General features: G+C 38.4%; 1 protein-coding gene across 1 annotated transcript in view; it reads left to right on the top strand.

Annotated features, from left to right (window-relative positions):
* The window catches only part of LOC122816123, a 958,912-nt gene that overhangs the window by 170,909 nt on the left and 763,565 nt on the right, over nt 1-24,438 (top strand). Inside the window, exon 4 of the mRNA XM_044088882.1 lies at nt 15,501-15,662. Coding sequence (XP_043944817.1) covers nt 15,501-15,662 — 162 coding nt within the window. The remainder of the gene's footprint in view (nt 1-15,500; nt 15,663-24,438) is intronic.

Below are 24,438 nucleotides of genomic sequence, written 5' to 3'. Positions count from 1 at the left end.
AGAGAGAATCCTGGGAATGAGAGGTAGTACTATGTGTCATCACTATAGCAATGGTATTGCAGATGTCTTGATCGAATAGTGTCACCTCGTGTCAGTAGATGCATGGTGAAGCATATTGGACCAAACGCACGTACTCACATACACATACAGCACATGTGCGCATACACACACACACGCATAGGGTCTCTCAGCTGTGTACATCCCTAACTGTAGGAATTTCACTGGAGAACACATGGGTAATTAGTACTGGCCGTTCCCCCAAAATGCCTCCTTAGTATGCAGCATGGCCATGGAGGTGGTCCATGCAGTGACCCTACAGACCATGCAGAATCATTGTGGTCTATCTGTCTGTCTGTCTGTAAATCAGAAAGGCCACCAACAGAGGTAGCAGTCCTTTTTATGGCTTACTACTGCTGGTGGTCCCATTTGAAAAATCGATTCTTCTCTTCCTAAAACTTTGTCCATTGACTGGAGGACAAACACAGCAGCGTAGTACAGGGCAATACAATAATTCTCCTTCAGACAGTTAGTGATATACAAGGTCCAAATTTTCCACTGCCGACAATTTATCTCACCAGCATCTAATGAAAGACAGGAGAGAATGCTCCTCTAACTGATCTCCATGTCAAGACTGGCCACCTTGTCCTGAATATTTGTGGTAAATATTTTCTTCTGTTTTTCTTTTAACAATGAATGCAATTCATGAAAATGCCAAGAAGTGCACTAAATCTTTTACTATTGATGTGTCTAAATCATATGTAGATGTGTGGAATTATTTAAATACATGGTATGATCAGCATGTTAGCACATGTAAGTCTTTACTGGGAAAGACTGACAATCCAGCATTATGCAAATGGATTGCCACCTTTGATTGGTATGTGTGTAAGGCAAAAGTGTCACAAAATGTACAACAGTGTGCTATTTGCAATGATTTAGATGTTGCTTTTTGCATGCCTTGTCATAAACATATTGTACGTATTGTACAAACCCAGGAACGCAACCAGGACAAAGTAATGCTTGAAGCACAGATGATGGTTCCTGTTTCTATATATCCTGTTGCAAAAGATTTATTAGAGGGTGATGCAAATGTCAAAGTTTGTACTTTACAGTCTGATTTGTAGGAGTTTAAAAACTGGATTGCTAAAGTTAGCAACCAGCAAGATCTTGACCTCTTGGGTCATTTTCAGACTTACTGTGATAAATGGAATGCATCTTGTAAAATGCATGCTGACACTGCTGAATGTAGAAAATAATTTTCTCAGTTTTTAAAAGTCTCACAGACTAAAATTAAGACCTTTACACAAACTGTTATTGAACAAGGCAGTAAAGCTACTGGTATGATAGAAGGGTTAATGAATAAAATTGTCCATTTGCAAAAAAAATATGACAAGCAACTGGCTGACACACAGCGTAACATAACTACTGCAAGTGAGGAGACACATTATGAGCTCAATTAGAGACACAGGAATCTGACGCTGCTAGAGCAGCAGACTTAGCTAATCAAGATCTTTTAAGATTACAAGCCCTGTTAGAAAAATATCAGTCTAAAGCACTAAAAACTGCTGTTACCAGTCCTATCATCCCTAAGTGGGATGAACAGAAGGGTATTTTAATAACGCAATTACATTTGAAGCTTGGGTTCTTAAAACTGTAGGCACTGTATGGAATGATATACTTGAGCATTGCTTCTGGAATTTTATTCCACAGCATTTCATGGCTTATATTCAGCAAAAGCGGTATCCAATGCAAACTAAACACCTAAGAATGACAGCAGTATTGTTAGCATACACTAGGGAGCAATCTCACACCAACACTTTTAGATCAGTTTCAAATGACAGTCTGTGATTCCTTGGAAGAAAAGGCTCAACATTACCAGCTGGCATATATGCTAGTTAATGGCAATAATGAAAAAGATATGAAAGATGTCAATTTTCAAAAAGCTGTTATGCACTCCTCTTTAGACCATTTGGAAGGTGTCTCAGGGGATATCAAACTTATTTATGAGGAATCTTCAAATACACTCACCGAGTTAGTAGATAAATTGCTGTGAGCATGTATTATGTGTAAAGATAATGCTATTCATAAGCAAATGATTTACACTCCCTGTTTTGCATCCATTGTTAGTGAAGTAAGGGGAGGGGGGCATGGGAGATGAATTAATCAGGGACAGCAAGTCCCACAGCAGGTAGCAGGACAATCATGTCAAGGGCAAATTATACAGGGGCAACAACGGGCAGCATCAGCTCCTCCAACCATTCAGTTAGCTTCTCAAGTTACTCAATCTATAGAGGGTCCTCCAAAGAGACAGCCTATTTGTTATTCCTGTAAACAGGTAGGTCATACTAAAAATGATTGTAAATATTATCACAGATGGTGCATAATAAACAATACTAAAATTCTAAGAGAGTATTTACTAAAAAGAAATAAAAGTATTTTGTATTATGAGGCATTAAGCATCATTGCAAAAGATAAACTACTTAGTTTGGCCAAAAAGACCAAAAAAGACTGCTTACAATTGGTGGGATAGCTTTACTGGTTGGTCAAAATCAGGAAAAACTGTTAAGTTGGTTGATACATCCTGTATTAGTAGTGTTAGGCATTATAGTCATACTAACTATCTGGAATTGCTACCTAAGTTGTCATTTGCGAAAAACTTATAGAATTCAACAAATCATGATGGTTAACCTAGATAAACTGGGAAAGGTTTCAATGTGTACAACTGAAGTTGAAAATGAACAGTCATTCTCTACTTTTTAAATGAAAAGAGGGAATTGTGAGAGTAAAGAACATGTTAAAAATGGATTTCAGTGGATTTTTTCTGAAAATGTAAAATAAATGTTCTGCATTTCAGTGTGTACAGTGCACACAGTTAACTAACTTGGCAAAAACATGTAGCTTTGCATTCATTGTTTATAAGAATCAGAAGTAAAATATTTTCTCTTATAAACTATGCAGCTTGTGAAATTTATTATCTACAAGCAGGTCAAGACGAACTCTTGTATGCAGCTGTGTCTTGTCAATATGATACGCAAAATAGGCCAAGAACGAAAGGAGTTATTCTTCAGGAACAGAATGTTTAAGATATGGAAAACAAACTGTCAGCAGACCAGCTTGAAAGGAAAGACTTATTATTCTGGCAAATTCTCTAAACTGCTGATGCAGGCAGAAAAGACACTATAAAGATTGGGACTTTTTCTTTTGTATGAGAAACTTTAATTATTCTAAGCTAAAGTGCGTTTTGATGTATATACCTTTCATTGTTAAGCTAGATGTAAAAACCTCATGTGCAGTAAATGAATGTCGTAACAGCAGAACTGTCTCAGTGTCTTCACTGAGTAAAGGTACAGACCACCTGAATAGTGTAGTACAACTTTAACTTCACAGTAGACTTGATCTTTTGGGAACCTTGTCAGGACAGCCATGAGCTGGGTCTGTTAATTGCAGTATCATAGTACTGTTGTAGTTCTAATGGGATGTACAATTATGCTACAGTACCACATGTGCAAGGTACAATGTTCTAGTACTGCTGGCATATTTCTCTGACTTATTGGGCACTTTTGTTAGTCCTTATAGACATTCTGTCCTTTTATTGATGAGAAAGGAACAAAAGTTGCATTCCAGTGAGATGCAAATCAAAGCATTTTACCACAGTAATAATTGCATTAGAAGATTATATTGCTGTAATAATGCAGTGCACATCTGTCCCTCCCTACCATGTATTGTTAAATCTTGGGGTGCACTTATACACCAGTATCACTTCTTATACAGAAAACTTACTTTGCTAAATTTGAAGTATAGTATACTATATAATCAGGAAAATAAATTCCATCTACCTGTATTTTTTCACAGTCTCATATCCCTCACACATTAAAGGCATGGAAAGTGTCTAGTGTTATGTGGTGAATTGCAGTCTCTGGACAGTGGCTAACATCCATTTTACCAGTCTCCAAAAGCTAAAAGAAAGAGTAATGTTCTTTGTGTGGCTTCATGTTAAAAAATACTGCCTGTAGGCTGTGAATCTTCATCAAATGTTCAAATTGCAGGCTTTAAAGAAGAAACTTAATTTGGGTTATAGAATTCCTAAAGGTGTAAATTAAGTTGTACTTTCAGCTTGCAGCTATTAATTCGCTATAACGGGAAGTGAAGCAATAACAGTGTATGCATGGCAAAATATAATATGTATATAAAGTGACATGGTTTATATAAATAATACCAGACTCTGGAATAGTTTTCCTGTTCATGTCAAACAATTTGAAAATAATAAACAATTTAAGTATTGCATTTGGCCTTAGTGACAAGTTGTAATGGATTAGGACTCAGTTTTGCCTAGCAAGCCTTTACATACCTTGAAATATTGAAACATTCATGATACTGAGGGTGTTTATTCTGTTATGGTGTAGTTCCTTTAACAGAAAACTCATGGTATGTACAAAACAAGAAATAAAGAGGCATTTTAATATTTTTTTCTGCATAAATGGAGATTTTATGACAGCTGCTCAAGGTCAAACTTCAAATCATTCTGACATTTTCTGTTTTATCTGTGTAGTAATGGTTATTAAAATAGTAGCTGTCTGAATTTTAAATGTTGAAAACTCTTGTAGTTCTGAGCATGAATTTTTGAACTGCCTGTACAACTCTGTAACTGTCTCCAGTATTACTGAATCCAGCTCCTTCAGTAGTGTGTCATGGATAATATATGGATAATAATAAAGCAATAATCCATGACTGTGCTTGGGTATATTAGCATTACTTCATGGATATAATAAAACAATAATCCGCAACTGAGCGTGGATATATTAGCATTACTTTATGGATATAATAAGGCAATAATCCACGACTGAGCGTGGATATATTAGCATTACTTCATGGAGATAATAAAGCAATAATCCATGACTGTGTGTAGGTATAGTCACATTACTTCATGGATATAATAAAGCAATAATCCATGACTGCTCTTGGGTATATTAGCATTACTTCATGGAGATAATAAAGCAATAATCCACGACTGTGTGTGGGTATATTAGCATTACTTCATGAATATAATAAAGCAATAATCCACAACTGTGTGTGGGTATATTAGCATTACTTCATGGATATAATAAAGCAATAATCCACGACTGTGTGTGGGTATATTAGCATTACTTCATGAATATAATAAAGCAATAATCCACGACTGTGTGTGGGTATATTAGCATTACTTCATGGATATAATAAAGCAATAATCCACGACTGTGTGTGGGTATATTAGCATTACTTCATGGATATAATAAAGCAATAATCCACGACTGTGTGTGGGTATATTAGCATTACTTCATGGATATAATAAAGCAATAATCCACGACTGTGTGTGGGTATATTAGCATTACTTCATGGATATAATAAAGCAATAATCCACGACTGTGTGTGGGTATATTAGCATTACTTCATGGATATAATAAAGCAATAATCCACGACTGTGTGTGGGTATATTAGCATTACTTCATGGATATAATAAAGCAATAATCCACGACTGTGTGTGGGTATATTAGCATTACTTCATGGATATAATAAAGCAATAATCCACGACTGTGTGTGGGTATATTAGCATTACTTCATGGATATAATAAAGCAATAATCCACGACTGTGTGTGGGTATATTAGCATTACTTCATGGATATAATAAAGCAATAATCCACGACTGTGTGTGGGTATATTAGCATTACTTCATGGATATAATAAAGCAATAATCCACGACTGTGTGTGGGTATATTAGCATTACTTCATGGATATAATAAAGCAATAATCCACGACTGTGTGTGGGTATATTAGCATTACTTCATGGATATAATAAAGCAATAATCCACGACTGTGTGTGGGTATATTAGCATTACTTCATGGATATAATAAAGCAATAATCCACGACTGTGTGTGGGTATATTAGCATTACTTCATGTATATAATAAAGCAATAATCCACGACTGTGTGTGGGTATATTAGCATTACTTCATGGATATAATAAAGCAATAATCCACGACTGTGTGTGGGTATATTAGCATTACTTCATGAATATAATAAAGCAATAATCCATGACTGTGTGTTGGTATATTAGCATTACTTCATGAATATAATAAAGCAATAATCCACGACTGTGTGTGGGTATATTAGCATTACTTCATGGATATAATAAAGCAATAATCCACGACTGTGTGTGGGTATATTAGCATTACTTCATGGATATAATAAAGCAATAATCCACGACTGTGTGTGGGTATATTAGCATTACTTCATGTATATAATAAAGCAATAATCCACGACTGTGTGTGGGTATATTAGCATTACTTCATGGATATAATAAAGCAATAATCCACGACTGTGTGTGGGTATATTAGCATTACTTCATGAATATAATAAAGCAATAATCCACGACTGTGTGTGGGTATATTAGCATTACTTCATGGATATAATAAAGCAATAATCCACGACTGTGTGTGGGTATATTAGCATTACTTCATGGATATAATAAAGCAATAATCCACGACTGTGTGTGGGTATATTAGCATTACTTCATGGATATAATAAAGCAATAATCCACGACTGTGTGTGGGTATATTAGCATTACTTCATGGATATAATAAAGCAATACTCCACGACTGTGTGTGGGTATATTAGCATTACTTCATGGATATAATAAAGCAATAATCCACGACTGTGTGTGGGTATATTAGCATTACTTCATGGATATAATAAAGCAATAATCCACGACTGTGTGTGGGTATATTAGCATTACTTCATGGATATAATAAAGCAATAATCCACGACTGTGTGTGGGTATATTAGCATTACTTCATGGATATAATAAAGCAATAATCCACGACTGTGTGTGGGTATATTAGCATTACTTCATGGATATAATAAAGCAATAATCCACGACTGTGTGTGGGTATATTAGCATTACTTCATGGATATAATAAAGCAATAATCCACGACTGTGTGTGGGTATATTAGCATTACTTCATGAATATAATAAAGCAATAATCCACGACTGTGTGTGGGTATATTAGCATTACTTCATGAATATAATAAAGCAATAATCCACGACTGTGTGTGGGTATATTAGCATTACTTCATGGATATAATAAAGCAATAATCCACGACTGTGTGTGGGTATATTAGCATTACTTCATGGATATAATAAAGCAATAATCCACGACTGTGTGTGGGTATATTAGCATTACTTCATGGATATAATAAAGCAATAATCCACGACTGTGTGTGGGTATATTAGCATTACTTCATGGATATAATAAAGCAATAATCCACGACTGTGTGTGGGTATATTAGCATTACTTCATGGATATAATAAAGCAATAATCCACGACTGTGTGTGGGTATATTAGCATTACTTCATGGATATAATAAAGCAATAATCCACGACTGTGTGTGGGTATATTAGCATTACTTCATGGATATAATAAAGCAATAATCCACGACTGTGTGTGGGTATATTAGCATTACTTCATGGATATAATAAAGCAATAATCCACGACTGTGTGTGGGTATATTAGCATTACTTCATGGATATAATAAAGCAATAATCCACGACTGTGTGTGGGTATATTAGCATTACTTCATGGATATAATAAAGCAATAATCCACGACTGTGTGTGGGTATATTAGCATTACTTCATGGATATAATAAAGCAATAATCCACGACTGTGTGTGGGTATATTAGCATTACTTCATGGATATAATAAAGCAATAATCCACGACTGTGTGTGGGTATATTAGCATTACTTCATGGATATAATAAAGCAATAATCCACGACTGTGTGTGGGTATATTAGCATTACTTCATGGATATAATAAAGCAATAATCCACGACTGTGTGTGGGTATATTAGCATTACTTCATGGATATAATAAAGCAATAATCCACGACTGTGTGTGGGTATATTAGCATTACTTCATGGATATAATAAAGCAATAATCCACGACTGTGTGTGGGTATATTAGCATTACTTCATGGATATAATAAAGCAATAATCCACGACTGTGTGTGGGTATATTAGCATTACTTCATGGATATAATAAAGCAATAATCCACGACTGTGTGTGGGTATATTAGCATTACTTCATGGATATAATAAAGCAATAATCCACGACTGTGTGTGGGTATATTAGCATTACTTCATGGATATAATAAAGCAATAATCCACGAGTGTGTGTGGGTATATTAGCATTACTTCATGGATATAATAAAGCAATAATCCACGAGTGTGTGTGGGTATATTAGCATTACTTCATGGATATAATAAAGCAATAATCCACGAGTGTGTGTGGGTATATTAGCATTACTTCATGGATATAATAAAGCAATAATCCACGACTGTGTGTGGGTATATTAGCATTACTTCATGGATATAATAAAGCAATAATCCACGAGTGTGTGTGGGTATATTAGCATTACTTCGTAGATATAATAAAGCAATAATCCATGACTGTGTGTGGGTATATTAGCATTACTTCATGGATATAATAAAGCAATAATCCACGACTGTGTGTGGGTATATTAGCATTACTTCATGGATATAATAAAGCAATAATCCACGACTGTGTGTGGGTATATTAGCATTACTTCATGGATATAATAAAGCAATAATCCACGACTGTGTGTGGGTATATTAGCATTACTTCATGAATATAATAAAGCAATAATCCACGACTGTGTGTGGGTATATTAGCATTACTTGATGGGTATAATAAAGCAATAATCCACGACTGTGTGTGGGTATATTAGCATTACTTGATGGATATAATAAAGCAATAATCCACGACTGTGTGTGGGTATATTAGCATTACTTGATGGATATAATAAAGCAATAATCCACGACTGTGTGTGGGTATATTAGCATTACTTGATGGATATAATAAAGCAATAATCCACGACTGTGTGTGGGTATATTAGCATTACTTCATGGATATAATAAAGCAATAATCCACGACTGTGTGTGGGTATATTAGCATTACTTGATGGCTATAATAAAGCAATAATCCACGACTGTGTGTTGGTATATTAGCATTACTTGATGGATATAATAAAGCAATAATCCACGACTGTGTGTGGGTATATTAGCATTACTTCATGGATATAATAAAGCAATAATCCACGACTGTGTGTGGGTATATTAGCATTACTTCATGGATATAATAAAGCAATAATCCACGACTGTGTGTGGGTATATTAGCATTACTTCATGGATATAATAAAGCAATAATCCACGACTGTGTGTGGGTATATTAGCATTACTTCATGGATATAATAAAGCAATAATCCACGACTGTGTGTGGGTATATTAGCATTACTTCATGGATATAATAAAGCAATAATCCACGACTGTGTGTGGGTATATTAGCATTACTTCATGTATATAATAAAGCAATAATCCACGACTGTGTGTGGGTATATTAGCATTACTTCATGTATATAATAAAGCAATAATCCACGACTGTGTGTGGGTATATTAGCATTACTTCATGAATATAATAAAGCAATAATCCACGACTGTGTGTGGGTATATTAGCATTACTTCATGGATATAATAAAGCAATAATCCACGACTGTGTGTGGGTATATTAGCATTACTTCATGGATATAATAAAGCAATAATCCACGACTGTGTGTGGGTATATTAGCATTACTTCATGGATATAATAAAGCAATAATCCACGACTGTGTGTGGGTATATTGGCATTACTTCATGGATATAATAAAGCAATAATCCATGACTGCTCTTGGGTATATTAGCATTACTTCATGTATATAATAAAGCAATAATCCACGACTGTGTGTGGGTATATTAGCATTACTTCATGGATATAATAAAGCAATAATCCACGACTGTGTGTGGGTATATTCGCATTACTTCATGGATATAATAAAGCAATAATCCACGACTGTGTGTGGGTATATTAGCATTACTTCGTAGGTATAATAAAGCAATAATCCACAACTGTATGTGGGCATATCAGAAGATTACTCCATGGATATAATAAAGCAATAATCCATGACTGTGCTTGGTTACATCAGGATTACTTCATGGATATAGTAAAGCAATAATCCATGACTGTACATGGGAGTATGGCCTAACGGTTAAGATGTTTGCCTTACAAACACAAGGTGCAGGGTTTGAGTCTCTCAAGGGATAATTAGCTAGGCTTGCAAGGGCAGTTAGCCTAGTACTAACCTATGGGTATATCAGCATTACTTCATGGATATAATAAAGCAATAATCCATGATGGGTCTATATCATATGTTCGAAGTTTTATAACTTCGAACATTAAAATATCAAATTTAAATGTTCGAAGTTATAAAACTTTGAACATATGTTAAAAAAAAAAAAAAAAAAAAACTAATGGCTGTAGGCAGGGGGGCAACTCCGACACCACACTACAGTGCAGTAAGGGAAATCTTCCCTTTAGTGCACTATTTTGCGATCTCAGAGTTGGTATATTTAAAGAGCGGGGGTGTGGGGGTGCAGGGGGGCTTGCCCCCCTGCGTAAACACTAGTCAGGTAAGTTCCATTTGTTTTTTTTTTGTTTTTTTTTTTTTGTTATATGTTTGATATTTGAAACTTTGAACATTTAAATTTGATTATTTAACATTCAAAGTTTAAAAAAACAGAAGCAGCAAAACAAACTAAATAAATAAAAATGCTGGCAGGCAGAGTTTCACATGCACAAATCACTCAGGTGATGATAAACCAAAGGTGTATTTAATGATAAAAATCCACAAGAAAGACAAATAAAATGTGAGCACTTTCATTAAACAAGTGTTAACTTCATCAGACACCATTAAAAAAGTCAGCTGTAGTTTCATTTATACATAAAGTAGAATAATTGTGTACTGAAAAGTCTTTTTGGTGGTTAAAAACCACTGTATAGATACTTGCTTTCTGAACAGAGTCCACTGGTGTTGGGTTACTTACATTAATGAAGAAGTCATTAACATTAACATGGTGACCAGAAGGCACTGGTGGAGATGCTAAGTGCTCCAGTTCCTGTTATTTGGGTTTGGTAAACATTTTAGCATTATGTGAATATTTAACATGAGATTTTAAAAATGACTTTGGTTTTAGTTTTATCCTATTTAGAATCATTTGTGACACAAGTATAAGACTAATAATTTATCTTTTAATTACAAGTTTTAGTTGTATTTAAAATGCAACAGTTTCAACTGTAACACAGTCATCAAGGTGTTAATTAATGTTCTGTCTCAGTGTTGCTTAGCTAGCTGCCTCTCTTTGCTTACCCAATCCGAGTGTTTTTTATATGTATATAAATGGCCGTCTTACATTTTAATGGTGTCTGATGAAGTTAACACTTGTTTAACGAAAGCGCTCACATTTTATTTGTTTTTCTTGTAGATTTTTTTCATTAAAATACACCTTTGGTTTATCATTACCTGAGTGATTTGTGCCTGTGAAACTCTGCCTGCCAGCATTTTTATTTATTTAACGTTCGAAGTTTTCAAACTTCGAACATATAATATAGACCCTCCATGACTGTGCTTGGGTACATCAGGATTACTTAATGGATATAGTAAAGCAATAATGCATGACTGTACGTGGGTATATCAACATTACTTCATGAATATAATAAAGCAATAATCCATAACTGAGCATGGGTATATCAGGATTACTTCATGGATATAGTAAAGCAATAGCCCATGACTGTACGTGGGTACATCAGCTGTACTTCATGGATGTTACAAAGCAATAATCCAAGATTGTGTGTAGGTATATTTGGATTACTTCATGGATATAATAAAACAATAATAGGTTCATATGTAGGTACTAGGCTATTGCCCAAGGGCCTAAGTAAGTGTAGCCAACAAGGTTCCCTGGCTTTCCCCTCCCAAGAAAGTTATTTTCCTGTGCCCCTGTTGAAAAGAGCCACGGAAGTGATCCCCGGGGTAAATTTCCTATTTCCCATCCACTCATCAAGATTTTTCTTGAAGAGTGCTAATGAGGAACTCTGACAAAGATGGGTAGCTTGTTCCAGAGTATGGGAAGTCTCTGGTTCAGGAATCTATCCCTCGACTGTTTGTGGGTATATCAGGATTTACCCACAGTTGGTGCAGTTTCATCACAAGGGTGAAGCCTGAGTGATTAATCAAAGCCAGCTGTGGGTAAATCCTAATATACATACAAACAGGAATAGATTTTTACTTTTATATGATGTAGAAGGGTACTTCTGGCTTCTTCCACATTATCTTCTCTATACTGATGTACCACACTTGTGTACAGGACTTACATTCCCATGCTTGCATAGTACATCAGTGCAGGAGAAGTGATAGAGAAAACAGAATGTCCGTTGCTGTTTGTTTAGTTTTTTTTTTAACACATTTACAGGGACAGCACAAAAATAATGAGAAAAATCAGGAAAATCAGGAACGTTTCGGTTTTAGTTTTCAGAACAACCTGATATTTCTCATGTTTTGGTGTGTCCTTCAGTATATGCAGGTAGAAAAGTCTGGGTGCTCAAAGTTCTTCAGTGGCTAGACTTTTTTCTATGGGTATATGCTTGATTTACAAAGTGCACGCTGGCTGGGCTGTCCAATCAGCGAGCTTCTTTTTAAATAGTAATGCGATGTTATTGTACAATATACATTAAACCACAGGTAACTGGCAAGCATCCAGTTTTGCAACATATCATATTATGCTTTGTCTCAATGAACAGGTACACACACACACACACACACACACACACACACACACACACGCACACACAGACACACACACGCACCCACAGACACACACATACAGACACACACATACACGCACACACACACACACACACACACACACACACACACACACACACACACACACACACACAGACACACAATTTAGTTTAACAACATACTTGGAATACTTTTATATGTTGATACCTTCCTATGACTTCTTCATTATGTGCTTCTCCTACATCTTTATCCATCATTGCATTTAATTTGCAATTTAAGTAAATAATCCGCACCAACAAATGCTTGTTATTAAGTAATGCCTCCAGCTTGCCTTTTTGTTTTTGCATATTCAGTATGTGAAAACATTGTCTCCTGATGATGTTCTGTAAACCTTTTGTCTTTCAATAAGCACTGATCTGAATATTGTAGCTAGTTGCTCAAATTCATAAACCATTCATGAAACAATAGTCTCAGAGAAGTTTGTGTCGTAAAACTAGTGTAAGATATGCAGATGTTGTCACACAACCATAATAATGGTAGCTATACTGGTGTAAGATATGCAGACATGGTCACACAACTGTATTAATGGTAGCTACACTGGTGTAAGATATGCAGATGTTGTCACACAACTGTATTAATGGTAGCTATACTGGTGTAAGATATGCAGACATGGTCACACAACTGTATTAATGGTAGCTACACTGGTGTAAGATATGCAGATGTGGTCACACAACTGTATTAATTTTAGCTACACTGATGTAAGATATGCAGATGTGGTCATACAACTGTATTACTGGTAGCTACAGTGGTGTAAGATATTTAGACGTGGTCACACAACTGTATTAATGGTAGCTACACTGATGTAAGATATGCAGACGTGGTCACACAGCTGTATTAATGGTAGCTACACTGATAGATATGCAGACATGGTCACACTGTATTAATGGTAGCTACACTGATGCAAGCTATGCAGATGTGGTCACACAGCTGTATTAATGGTAGCTACACTGATGTAAGATATGCAGATGTGGTCACACAACTGTATAACTGGTAGCTACATTTGTGTAAGCTATCCAGATGTGGTCACAGAGTTGTATTAATGGTAGCTACAATGTAAGATATGCAGACATGGTCACACAACTATATTAAAGGTAGCTACACTGGTGTAAGATATTTAGACGTGGTCACACAACTGTATTAATGGTAGCTACACTGATATAAGATATGCAGACGTGGTCACACAGCTGTATTAATGGTAGCTACACTGATAGATATGCAGACGTGGTCACACTGTATTAATGGTAGCTTCACTGGTGCAAGCTATGCAGATGTGGTCACACAGCTGTATTAATGGTAGCTACACTGATGTAAGATATGCAGATGTGGTCACACAACTGTATAACTGGTAGCTACATTTGTGTAAGCTATCCAGATGTGGTCACAGAGTTGTATTAATGGTAGCTACAATGTAAGATATGCAGACATGGTCACACAACTATATTAAAGGTAGCTACACTGGTGTAAGCTATGCAGATGTGGTCACACAGCTGTATTAATAGTAGCTATACTGGTCTAAGCTATGCAGATGTGGTCACACAGCTGTATTAATAGTAGCTAGTGGTACTTTACTACATTTTAAGCCACTCACTACTGAGTGATTAATAACAAACAGCCCTTAGAAAGTTCATTTCCTGAGCAGTTTGAAGGACCACTTGGAATAGACTCCTTTTTCGCATGTTCATTGCCATTTGAAAAGCAGAACTACAGAGCTTGTTATAAATATGGAGCTGAGTCGTAGAATTTCCTGCCGAATCATGCAAAGATGACGTAAGGCAGAAGTTGGATCTGCATCCTGTCTTTTCGTTCTTCCCCTTCTTATTAATACAAAGCAAAATATTCGATTTTTGTGATCTCCAAAGATATATGAAGTGTCCTGTTATGACAGAAAAGGGTCAGATGTGGTCATTTAAAAAATAGTGAAAAAAAGCAGAAGCTCAGCTTAAAAATTGGACGAAATATGTGCGCATATGTATATCTGTATATATTTATATATATATATATATATATATATATATATATATATATATATACATACACACACATAGGCATGTTACCTCTTTCAGTGACTGGGTATAGCTCCATCACTCTACTCCAAGACATTGGCCTATAAGATATTGTTTGGACTATAGTCATTCAGAAGTCATAGATTTTATATTATTATTATTATTATTATCATAGCTGGCCTTAGGCATAGGCCAACTAGGTGGCTGCCTTGAGCACTGCTTTACCAAGGATGCTTTTCCAGTGTTTATTTGTTTACTTTTTGTAGTAAAGAAATGGTTTCTTTAAAATGTGTTGAATGAATACAGGAAAAAACAAAACAGAGAGTAAGACAAACTGTGAGAAAAAGGAAGAACAAAGTGATCTGGACATTGTAGGTAGACCAGGATGGGGGACCAGGTGATATGGGGGGGGCTATGGAGCCTTTTTACCCAGGGCACCAGTTGACCAAAGGCCATCCCTCGTTGTTATAAAAGATGTATATTGATCAGTGTATAGTTGTTTGCATGGACATACATCAGGATTGTTATAAAATGTAAGTGAATGTTCCTGTGGATATGCTGAGTCTTACATAGATTAAGCTACATTATTATGTTGTTATTGAGCACCAAGGTCATGACCCCCTAATGTGGGCAGTGATTACAAATTAAATGTGTACTAATGGTTCAATTCTATACAGCACAATGTAGCTCAAATTAACAAATATTTTGTTTTATAGCCCCTTGTACTCTCAGGAAGACACCAACTAAACCTCAGTGGACTTCTTCTCCAATCTGAAGTTGCATTTAGTCTGTCTGGTAACCAGAATGGCTGCACAGTAACAGTGTCTCTTAGAAATGATGGACTGGCAGAAGTGCAAAATTACTCCATGGTGGTAAATGTAAGTGAAGACTCACTTTATTATTATAAACAAGTTTGTTACTGAGAGCAGAACTTTAACATCACAAGCAGACGTAAAGCATTAAAGTGAAACATGGTGGTGGTTAATATGTGTGCACATCACACTCCAGAAATGTGTTACTCACTGTGGCAAAGAAAAGATAACACTACAACCAAAAATGAGAAAAAAAGGTACTCTAAAGCTCAGCAAGAGTAAAAAAGTTACTGTTAAACTAACAATGATACACAAACTGAAACAGTCTTCCAATGTCTGCTTAGCCCTACTGGGGAGACATGCTTGGAAAGTGAAAAAAACCTGGACTTGCCACCTTTGTTTCCATTGCACAGGTGTATTATAAACAGCTTACAGTCTCTCACCTGCAAACTAGACATATCCAATCAGCAGTAGAGTTTTCATTCATCCAGTTATGAATTTTCATATTAGGTCTGGTGATTCCTTCATGGTGTATGCTTTTGAGATATTTATATAAATGTGATATTTATAAATATTTCATAATTGCACATAAAAACTGCAGTTAAATGACCATATTCAGAAAGGTCTGCCACCAGCAGTTAGCCCTTTCTAATTCAGAAACAGGCCTATCATAGTCATCCAGCGTGGTCTTTAGGATAACAACGATGGGCCTTCTCCTCAACCAAGTAATATACTAATGGGGCACACTGGGGGAGTGGCCTTTGCTAATTAGCTCTGTGCTTTTTCTCAGAAATGTCAGCAGTAAGGCATTTATGCAGCCAAGTGATTCAGAGAATTGTTCAGCTGTATAAACTAGCTAAATTGGACAAGTTAATTCACTTGGCCAAAAGTTGGCATTCACCCATTACTTTCAATGGTTGAGATTGTATTAGAGATAACTGCTGGGAAGTTTAGTGGCAGATAGTGCTGAGGTGTGTGTGCATGCGTGTAAGTGTGTGTGGCTACCTGTGTGAGTGTGTGTGCAGATGTATGAGAGGTCTGGTGCTCGTGTGTGTGTGTGTGTGTGTGTGTGTGTGTGTGTGTGTGTGTGTGTGCCTGTGTGCTTGTGTGCGACATTGTGTCAGCTTTGATGTTTGCAAAAGGGGGCTAATTAGGGTATAGGTATGGTAGGTGTGTGTGTGTGTGCGTGTGTTTGTGTGTGTGTGTGTGTGTGTGTGTGTGTGTCTGTTTGCGTGCGTACGTGTGTGCGTGTGTGTGTGTGTGTGTGTGCGTGTGCTGTGTGTGTGTGTGTGTGTGTGTGTGTGTGTGTGTGTGTGTGTGTGTGTGTGTGTGTGTGTGAGTGAGTGTGCATGTGTGTATGGGTGATTGTCTACCTGCGACTAATCAGGCGAAGGGGAGAGTTTTGTATCTGTGTGTGTGTGCTCATGCACACAAAGGGGAGGCATTTCATACCCCTAAACTCTTCTACATTAACGAGCAAATCCTGCAGTGTCGGGGTGGAGGAACAACAAACACCAAGCGTACTCTACAAACATTGTACTAATGTCACTTAAAAAGTTGATAGAACAGTTATTTGGCATGAAAGATGTATTGGTGGGGGGTAACATTCACACCAGGGATTTGAAATACTATATTAAATCACTTAAAATGTTAATAGAGTAACAGGTTTTACAGCAAAAAAGATATTTTTACTTATCCCCTAAGTGAAAGGTGGTTTGCCACTTTAATGCCATAAGAATAGCTGGCCTATTCAATGAACAAACGCAAGTGATTGGTAGGGACTACTGATATAGTGGGCCTCACTGAACAAACACAAGTGATTGGTAGGGACTGCTGATATAGTGGGCCTCATTGAACAAACACAAGTGATTGGTAGGTACTGCTGATATAGTGGGCTTCACTGAACAAACACAAGTGATTGGTAGGCACTGCTGATATAGTGGGCCTCACTGAACAAACACAAGTGATTGGTAGGGACTGCTGATATAGTGGGCCTCACTGAACAAACACAAGTGATTGGTAGAGAGTCCTGATATAGTGGGCCTCACTGAACAAACACAAGGGATTGGTAGGTACTGCTGATATAGTGGGCCTCACTGAACAAACACAAGTGACTGGTAGGTACTGCTGATATAGTGGGCCTCACTGAACAAACACAAGTGATTGATAGGGACTCCTGATGTAGTGGGCCTCACTGAACAAACACAAGTGATTGATAGGGACTCCTGATGTAGTGGGCCTCACTGAACAAACACAAGTGATTGGTAGGTACTGCTGATATAATGGGCCTCACTGAATAAACACAAGTGACTGGTAGGTACTGCTGATATAGTGGGCCTCACTGAACAAACGCAAGTGATTGGTAGGGAGTCCTGATATAGTGAGTCTCACTGAACAAATACAAGTGATTGTTAGGTACTGCTGATATAGTGGGCCTCACTGAACAAACACAAGTGATTGGTAGGGACTCCTGATATAGTGGGCCTCACTGAACAAACACAAGTGATTGGTAGGTACTGCTGATATAGTGGGCCTCACTGAATAAACACAAGTGATTGGTAGGTACTGCTGATATAGTGGGCCTCACTGAATAAACACAAGTGATTGGTAGGTACTGCTGATATAGTGGGCCTCACTGAACAAACACAAGTGATTGGTAGGTACTGCTGATATAGTGGGCCTCACTGAATAAACACAAGTGACTGGTAGGTACTGCTGATATAGTGGGCCTCACTGAACAAACACAAGTGATTGGTAGGTACTGCTGATATAGTGGGCCTCACTGAACAAACACAAGTGATTGGTAGGTACTGCTGATATAGTGGGCCTCACTGAATAAACACAAGTGATTGGTAGGTACTGCTGATATAGTGGGCCTCACTGAACAAACACAAGTGATTGGTAGGGACTCCTGATATAGTGGGCCTCACTGAACAAACACAAGTGATTGGTAGGTACTGCTGATATAGTGGGCCTCACTGAATAAACACAAATGATTGGTAGGTACTGCTGATATAGTGGGCCTCACTGAGCAAACACAAGTGATTGGTAGGCACTGCTGATATAGTGGGCCTCACTGAACAAACACAAGTGATTGGTAGGGAGTCCTGATATAGTGGGCTTCACTGTCTTACTCCCACCAGAATGAACAAGTTGGCATCTGACACTCAAACCATCTGCTTCCTTTCATTTTTTTTTTACTGTCGCTAAGTATAATTTTTCTACGCATTACCTTAATTTCAGGAAACTGCCGTGTTATCAGTATAACAATAGAAATTACTCATTTAATGATTTGTGAGCTAATAAAGTACAGATGTGCAAGTAGGGAACCTTCCCAGTACTGGGTATTGTTGTCTAGAAATTATGTAGCCCATCCTTAGAAAAACAGTACGAGATACCACACACTCAAGTCACTAGGCCCATCCTTAGAAAAACAGTATGAGATACCACGCACTCAAGTCACTAGGCCCATACTTAGAAAAACAGTATGAGATACCATGCCCTCAAGTCACTAGGCCCATCCTTAGAAAAACAGTATGAGATACCACACACTCAAGTCACTAGGCCCATCCTTAGAAAAACAGTATGAGATACCACGCACTCAAGTCACTAGGCCCATCCTTAGAAAAACAGTATGAGATACCATGCCCTCAAGTCACTAGGCCCATCCTTAGAAAAACAGTATGAGATATCATGCCCTCAAGTCACTAAGCCCATACTTAGAAAAACAGTATGAGATACCACGCACTCAAGTCACTAGGCCCATCCTTAGAAAAACAGTATGAGATATCATGCACTCAAGTCACTAGGCCCATCCTTAGAAAAATAGTATGAGATACCATGCACTCAAGTCACTAGGCCCATCCTTAGAAAAACAGTATGAGATACCATGCCCTCAAGTCACTAGGCCTATCCTTAGAAAAACAGTATGAGATACCATGCCCTCAAGTCACTAGGCCCATCCTTAGAAAAACAGTATGAGATACCATGCCCTCAAGTCACTAGGCCCATACTTAGAAAAACAGTATGAGATACCACGCACTCAAGTCACTAGGCCCATACTTAGAAAAACAGTATGAGATACCACGCACTCAAGTCACTAGGCCCATCCTTAGAAAAACAGTATGAGATACCACGCACTCAAGTCACTAGGCCCATACTTAGAAAAACAGTATGAGATACCATGCCCTCAAGTCACTAGGCCCATCCTTAGAAAAACAGTATGAGATATCATGCCCTCAAGTCACTAAGCCCATACTTAGAAAAACAGTATGAGATACCACGCACTCAAGTCACTAGGCCCATCCTTAGAAAAACAGTATGAGATATCATGCACTCAAGTCACTAGGCCCATCCTTAGAAAAATAGTATGAGATACCATGCACTCAAGTCACTAGGCCCATCCTTAGAAAAACAGTATGAGATACCATGCCCTCAAGTCACTAGGCCTATCCTTAGAAAAACAGTATGAGATACCATGCCCTCAAGTCACTAGGCCCATCCTTAGAAAAACAGTATGAGATACCATGCCCTCAAGTCACTAGGCCCATACTTAGAAAAACAGTATGAGATACCACGCACTCAAGTCACTAGGCCCATACTTAGAAAAACAGTATGAGATACCACGCACTCAAGTCACTAGGCCCATCCTTAGAAAAACAGTATGAGATACCACGCACTCAAGTCACTAGGCCCATACTTAGAAAAACAGTATGAGATACCATGCCCTCAAGTCACTAGGCCCATCCTTAGAAAAACAGTATGAGATACCATGCACTCAAGTCACTCCACAACAGGTACAAATATGACTCTGTCATTGTCCATGTTAGAGTGAATGACCTGAGATGTACTTCACTGGACTACATGAAAAGAGGCATGGAGGAGCTCTCGGATCATGTAGCCCAGGCAGGTATGACCCTAGCCCTGAGTAGCATCCTGCCATCACCCAGAATGATACCACAGTATAAGGACAAAATGACTGACTTCATCAATTGATTAAGCTTCTGGGATCCAGTATCTGTCTACCTGGGACAACATGATCGACAAACCACGATGCTTTGCAAGAGATGGTCTGCACCTGTCGCCTTTGGGATTCAGGTTACTGGCTAAGGCTCTTGCCACCGCTATAGTGCCTTTTTTAGGCAAGGTTCAACGGACAAAACTACCACCATAATGGGTACAAACAAGCAAAATCTGAAGGTAATGCTACTCAATGCTAGAAGTCTAAACTTCAAGATGCACTCTCTCGAGACTCTCCTAAAAATGGAGAACATTGATATCCGTGCAGTAACTGAGACCTGGTTCAAAGCTCCAGAGACCACCCCTGCAATACCAGGCTACAACTCATACCACACTTTTTGGCCACCAGACCAGGACCGTAACACTAAAGGTGGAGGAGTGTTCATATTCATCAAGGATATTCACACCTCCAGGCTGGTTGCCCAACACAATGCATCTGAAATTCTCCGGGTCCAACTAAGTCTAGGTAAGACTGCAATACAAATTGTAGCTTACTACTGCTCCCCCACCATGCCCCAAGGTTCTCATTACACCTTTCTAAGCATACTGGAAATATTAAGCTACAACCAAACACCCTAATACTGGGTGATTTCAAATACCCTGCCATTAACTGGGAAAACTACTCCTGTACCAACACCTTTGCTCCACGGTTCTTAGAATTCATAAATTTCAATGGCCTAGAGCAGCTAATTCATAGTCCCACCAGGGGTACCAATATTCTAGACCTGATCATTACCAACATGGGAGATCGATGCTCTACACCAGTGGTCACCCCGTCGTTGGTCAGATCAGACCATAAGCTAATCATCCTTGACATCCACATCCGACCCCCACCCCCCTTTAAGGAAACCTCCGTAAAAAACTTCTCCAAAGTCAACTCCATGCTCCTCAAGTCAGAAGTAACAAACTTCATGACACCCATGCAGACGGAAACTGGAAGTTCAACTGCTGAATCCTACACTAAGGTGCTGTACGAACACATTCATTTGTGCATGGACCGAGCCATCCCAAATAGAACCAAGATGCTGGCCTCTAAAAAAAGGAAGCCAATCTGGTGATCCCCTGCCATAAACAAGCTGTACAACAGAAAGAAGAACCCAAGATTCAAAAAACTCCCTCACCAGCCTCAGTAGGAAGCTGAGATCCCTCATAAAATCTTCCAAAGCTAGTTATGAAAACAAAATTGCCAAAGATTCCAAAGACAACCACAAGGCATTCTATAGCTATGTCAAGAATCTAAATGGCAATACTCAGATCTGCTGTGAGCTACAGCAGAATGGCACTAGATATACTGATCCCAAGGATACTGCCAATATCATGGGAGATAGATTCAGTGCCAACTTCACCCCCTCTCACCCTCTAAAGGGCCCATCTCAATACCGAAAGAATGCCAAATTCCAGAAATGATGGGCACTCAGGTAAAAAACACAGTCTCCAAAGCCAGGAATACAGCATCCATGTGGCCAGATGACATCCCAATCTGTGTACTGCATGAACTACAAAATGAACTGATACGTCACCTATGTGTCATGTTTAATCATAGCCTCACCTCAGGCTTCATGGCCACAGAGTGGCGCACAGCTACAGTCATCCCACTCCACAATGGGAGATCCACTTTGGATCCCGGGAACTACTGTCCTATCAGTCTGATGAGCGTGATCTGCAAGGCTATGGAACGTATTATCATGGAACTTACAAACAAAGACATTGGCAACCTTCAAACATTGGACCCCACCCAGTTTGGGTTCGTGAAGGGCTGATCTTACCTCCTGAACCTGATCAACTTCTTCAAATCAGTCTCCAGAGCCATGAACAAGGGTAAGGTGGTTCACACAGCCTACTTGGACCTTGCCAAGGCTTTCGACACTATCCTCCACTCTGGAATCATAGATAAACTTACTAAGCTGGGCATTAATCCCTATGTCACTCGATGGGTTGCAAACTGGCTTACTGATGGAACACACACTGTAAAAGTAGACGACTCCAAATCCAGCTCCAGACAAGTGACAAGTGTAGTACCTCAGGGTTCAGTCCTGGGACCTCTCTTGTTTGGCATGTACTTCTCTGAAGTACATGCCAACACTAAGGGACTCTGACTTACAAAGTTTGCAGATGACTGCAAGCTGGGAGCCATTATTGAAACCCCAAATGATGTGGATATACTACAAAAGGGCCTTACTGAAACATATGCCTGGTGCCAGAGTCATGGGCTCAAGCTAAATGCCAAAAAATGTATAGTTATCCCCTTTTGGAAAAAACACGTACCTGTGAGCTACCACATAAGTGGCATTACAGTAAACACCGAAAGTGTGATAAGAGACCTAGGGACACAAGTGGACAGTGGTCTCACCTTTGAGAACCACATAGCCACAACAGTTAGAAAATATTTCTATGTGGCATACCTCATCACTAAGGGCTTTTCATCCAGAAAAAAGGAGGTTATTGCCCCTCTGTACTCATCCCTCATTAGACCCATTATAGAATACAATGCCCCATTTGGTAACATCTGCAACAACTAGAAAGGCCACAGAAATACCTCACAAAAAGAATCACAGGCCTAAAGCAGATGCCTTATGCTGACTGTCTAAAGAAACTCCAGCTATACTCTGTTGCATGTCGCCTACTCAGAGGCGATCTCTGCCTAACATACAAGGCCATGTCAAACCCAGAGTTACTGGACATGCTACACTTAAAGAAATCCCAATCCCTCCGAGCTACATGCTCCAGGGATCTTAACCTTGTCATCACAATGAATAGAACATGCTGGAGGGATAGGTTCATAACCCAGAGACTCCCCATACACTGGAATAAGCTGCCCATACATGTCAGGCAGAGCGCCTCAATGGCCTTCTTGAAGAGGAACCCTGACGATTGGATGGGAGATAGGAAATTCACCTGGGGGATCACATCAGTAGCCTTGCTAGACAGAGGTCCAGGAAAGTAAATATTTGGGGGAAGCAATAGCCAGGAAATCATTATGGCTAGGCTTGTATAGGCACTAGGGCCAATTGCCTAGTACCTACCTATGAACCTTTGTTGGGAGACTGCACCCCCCAGACCCTGCTACTTAGGTAAACATAAATCCTCTGCATTTCAGAAATAATGGAGCTTCCTCATTTAACTAACCCCAGCTGAAGAGGTGTGTATTTTTTCTGTGACCTGTATGAACCCCACATATTGGTTTCACCTCCTTTCCAGTGTGTACTTTCCAATGTGAGTAATAATTTAACTGGCCTGTTGTCCCTTGATAGGCCAGCACATTTATGGCTGGTTCTTTGAGAGTTCTATCAATGTACTGACCTTTAGAAAACTAAATGCGGACAGGTTCAATGTAAAGGAATATGTACTTTTTTAAATAATTTTTGTTGACTATTCTGCCCACCTGATTAGTTATGGGTCCTAGGTTTGTAAATCGTTCTCCTGCCTTTCTGTAACTTTGTGGTCAGTTTTGGTTCACTTTTACTAGAAACACTCATTTCTTTTTTCTTTTGAACATTTTCATTTGAGGATTTGTTTGTTACCTGATTACGCATTACCCAGAGTAGCAATGTATTTAGGCTTGAGCTGCATACATTACATCCTCTATGAGGCTGAAGTGTCCTTGAGAAAGACAAGTCCTATTGTTTGTTTCAGTCTTTGTCCAAGTAGTAGAGTGAAGTTGGAGTGAGACAATATAAGTAAGAAGAATGGAGTCAGGTGCAGAGGGATGACGGCCATTGAAATATAATTTGGTGATTATTTAGAACACCCAAGGAGGCTAGAGCAATCCTGGATTCAGATTTGTAGGTTTTGTTCAAGTAAGGATGAGCAGGTGTATTTAGAG

The sequence above is a fragment of the Protopterus annectens genome, chromosome 12.part0 (genome assembly GCF_019279795.1).
Source record: "Protopterus annectens isolate FY-2018-M chromosome 12.part0, PAN1.0, whole genome shotgun sequence".
NCBI classification, from domain to species: domain Eukaryota; kingdom Metazoa; phylum Chordata; order Ceratodontiformes; family Protopteridae; genus Protopterus; species Protopterus annectens.
The sequence above is the reverse complement of the archived record's forward strand: the minus strand, read 5'-3'. Positions and strand labels throughout refer to the sequence as shown.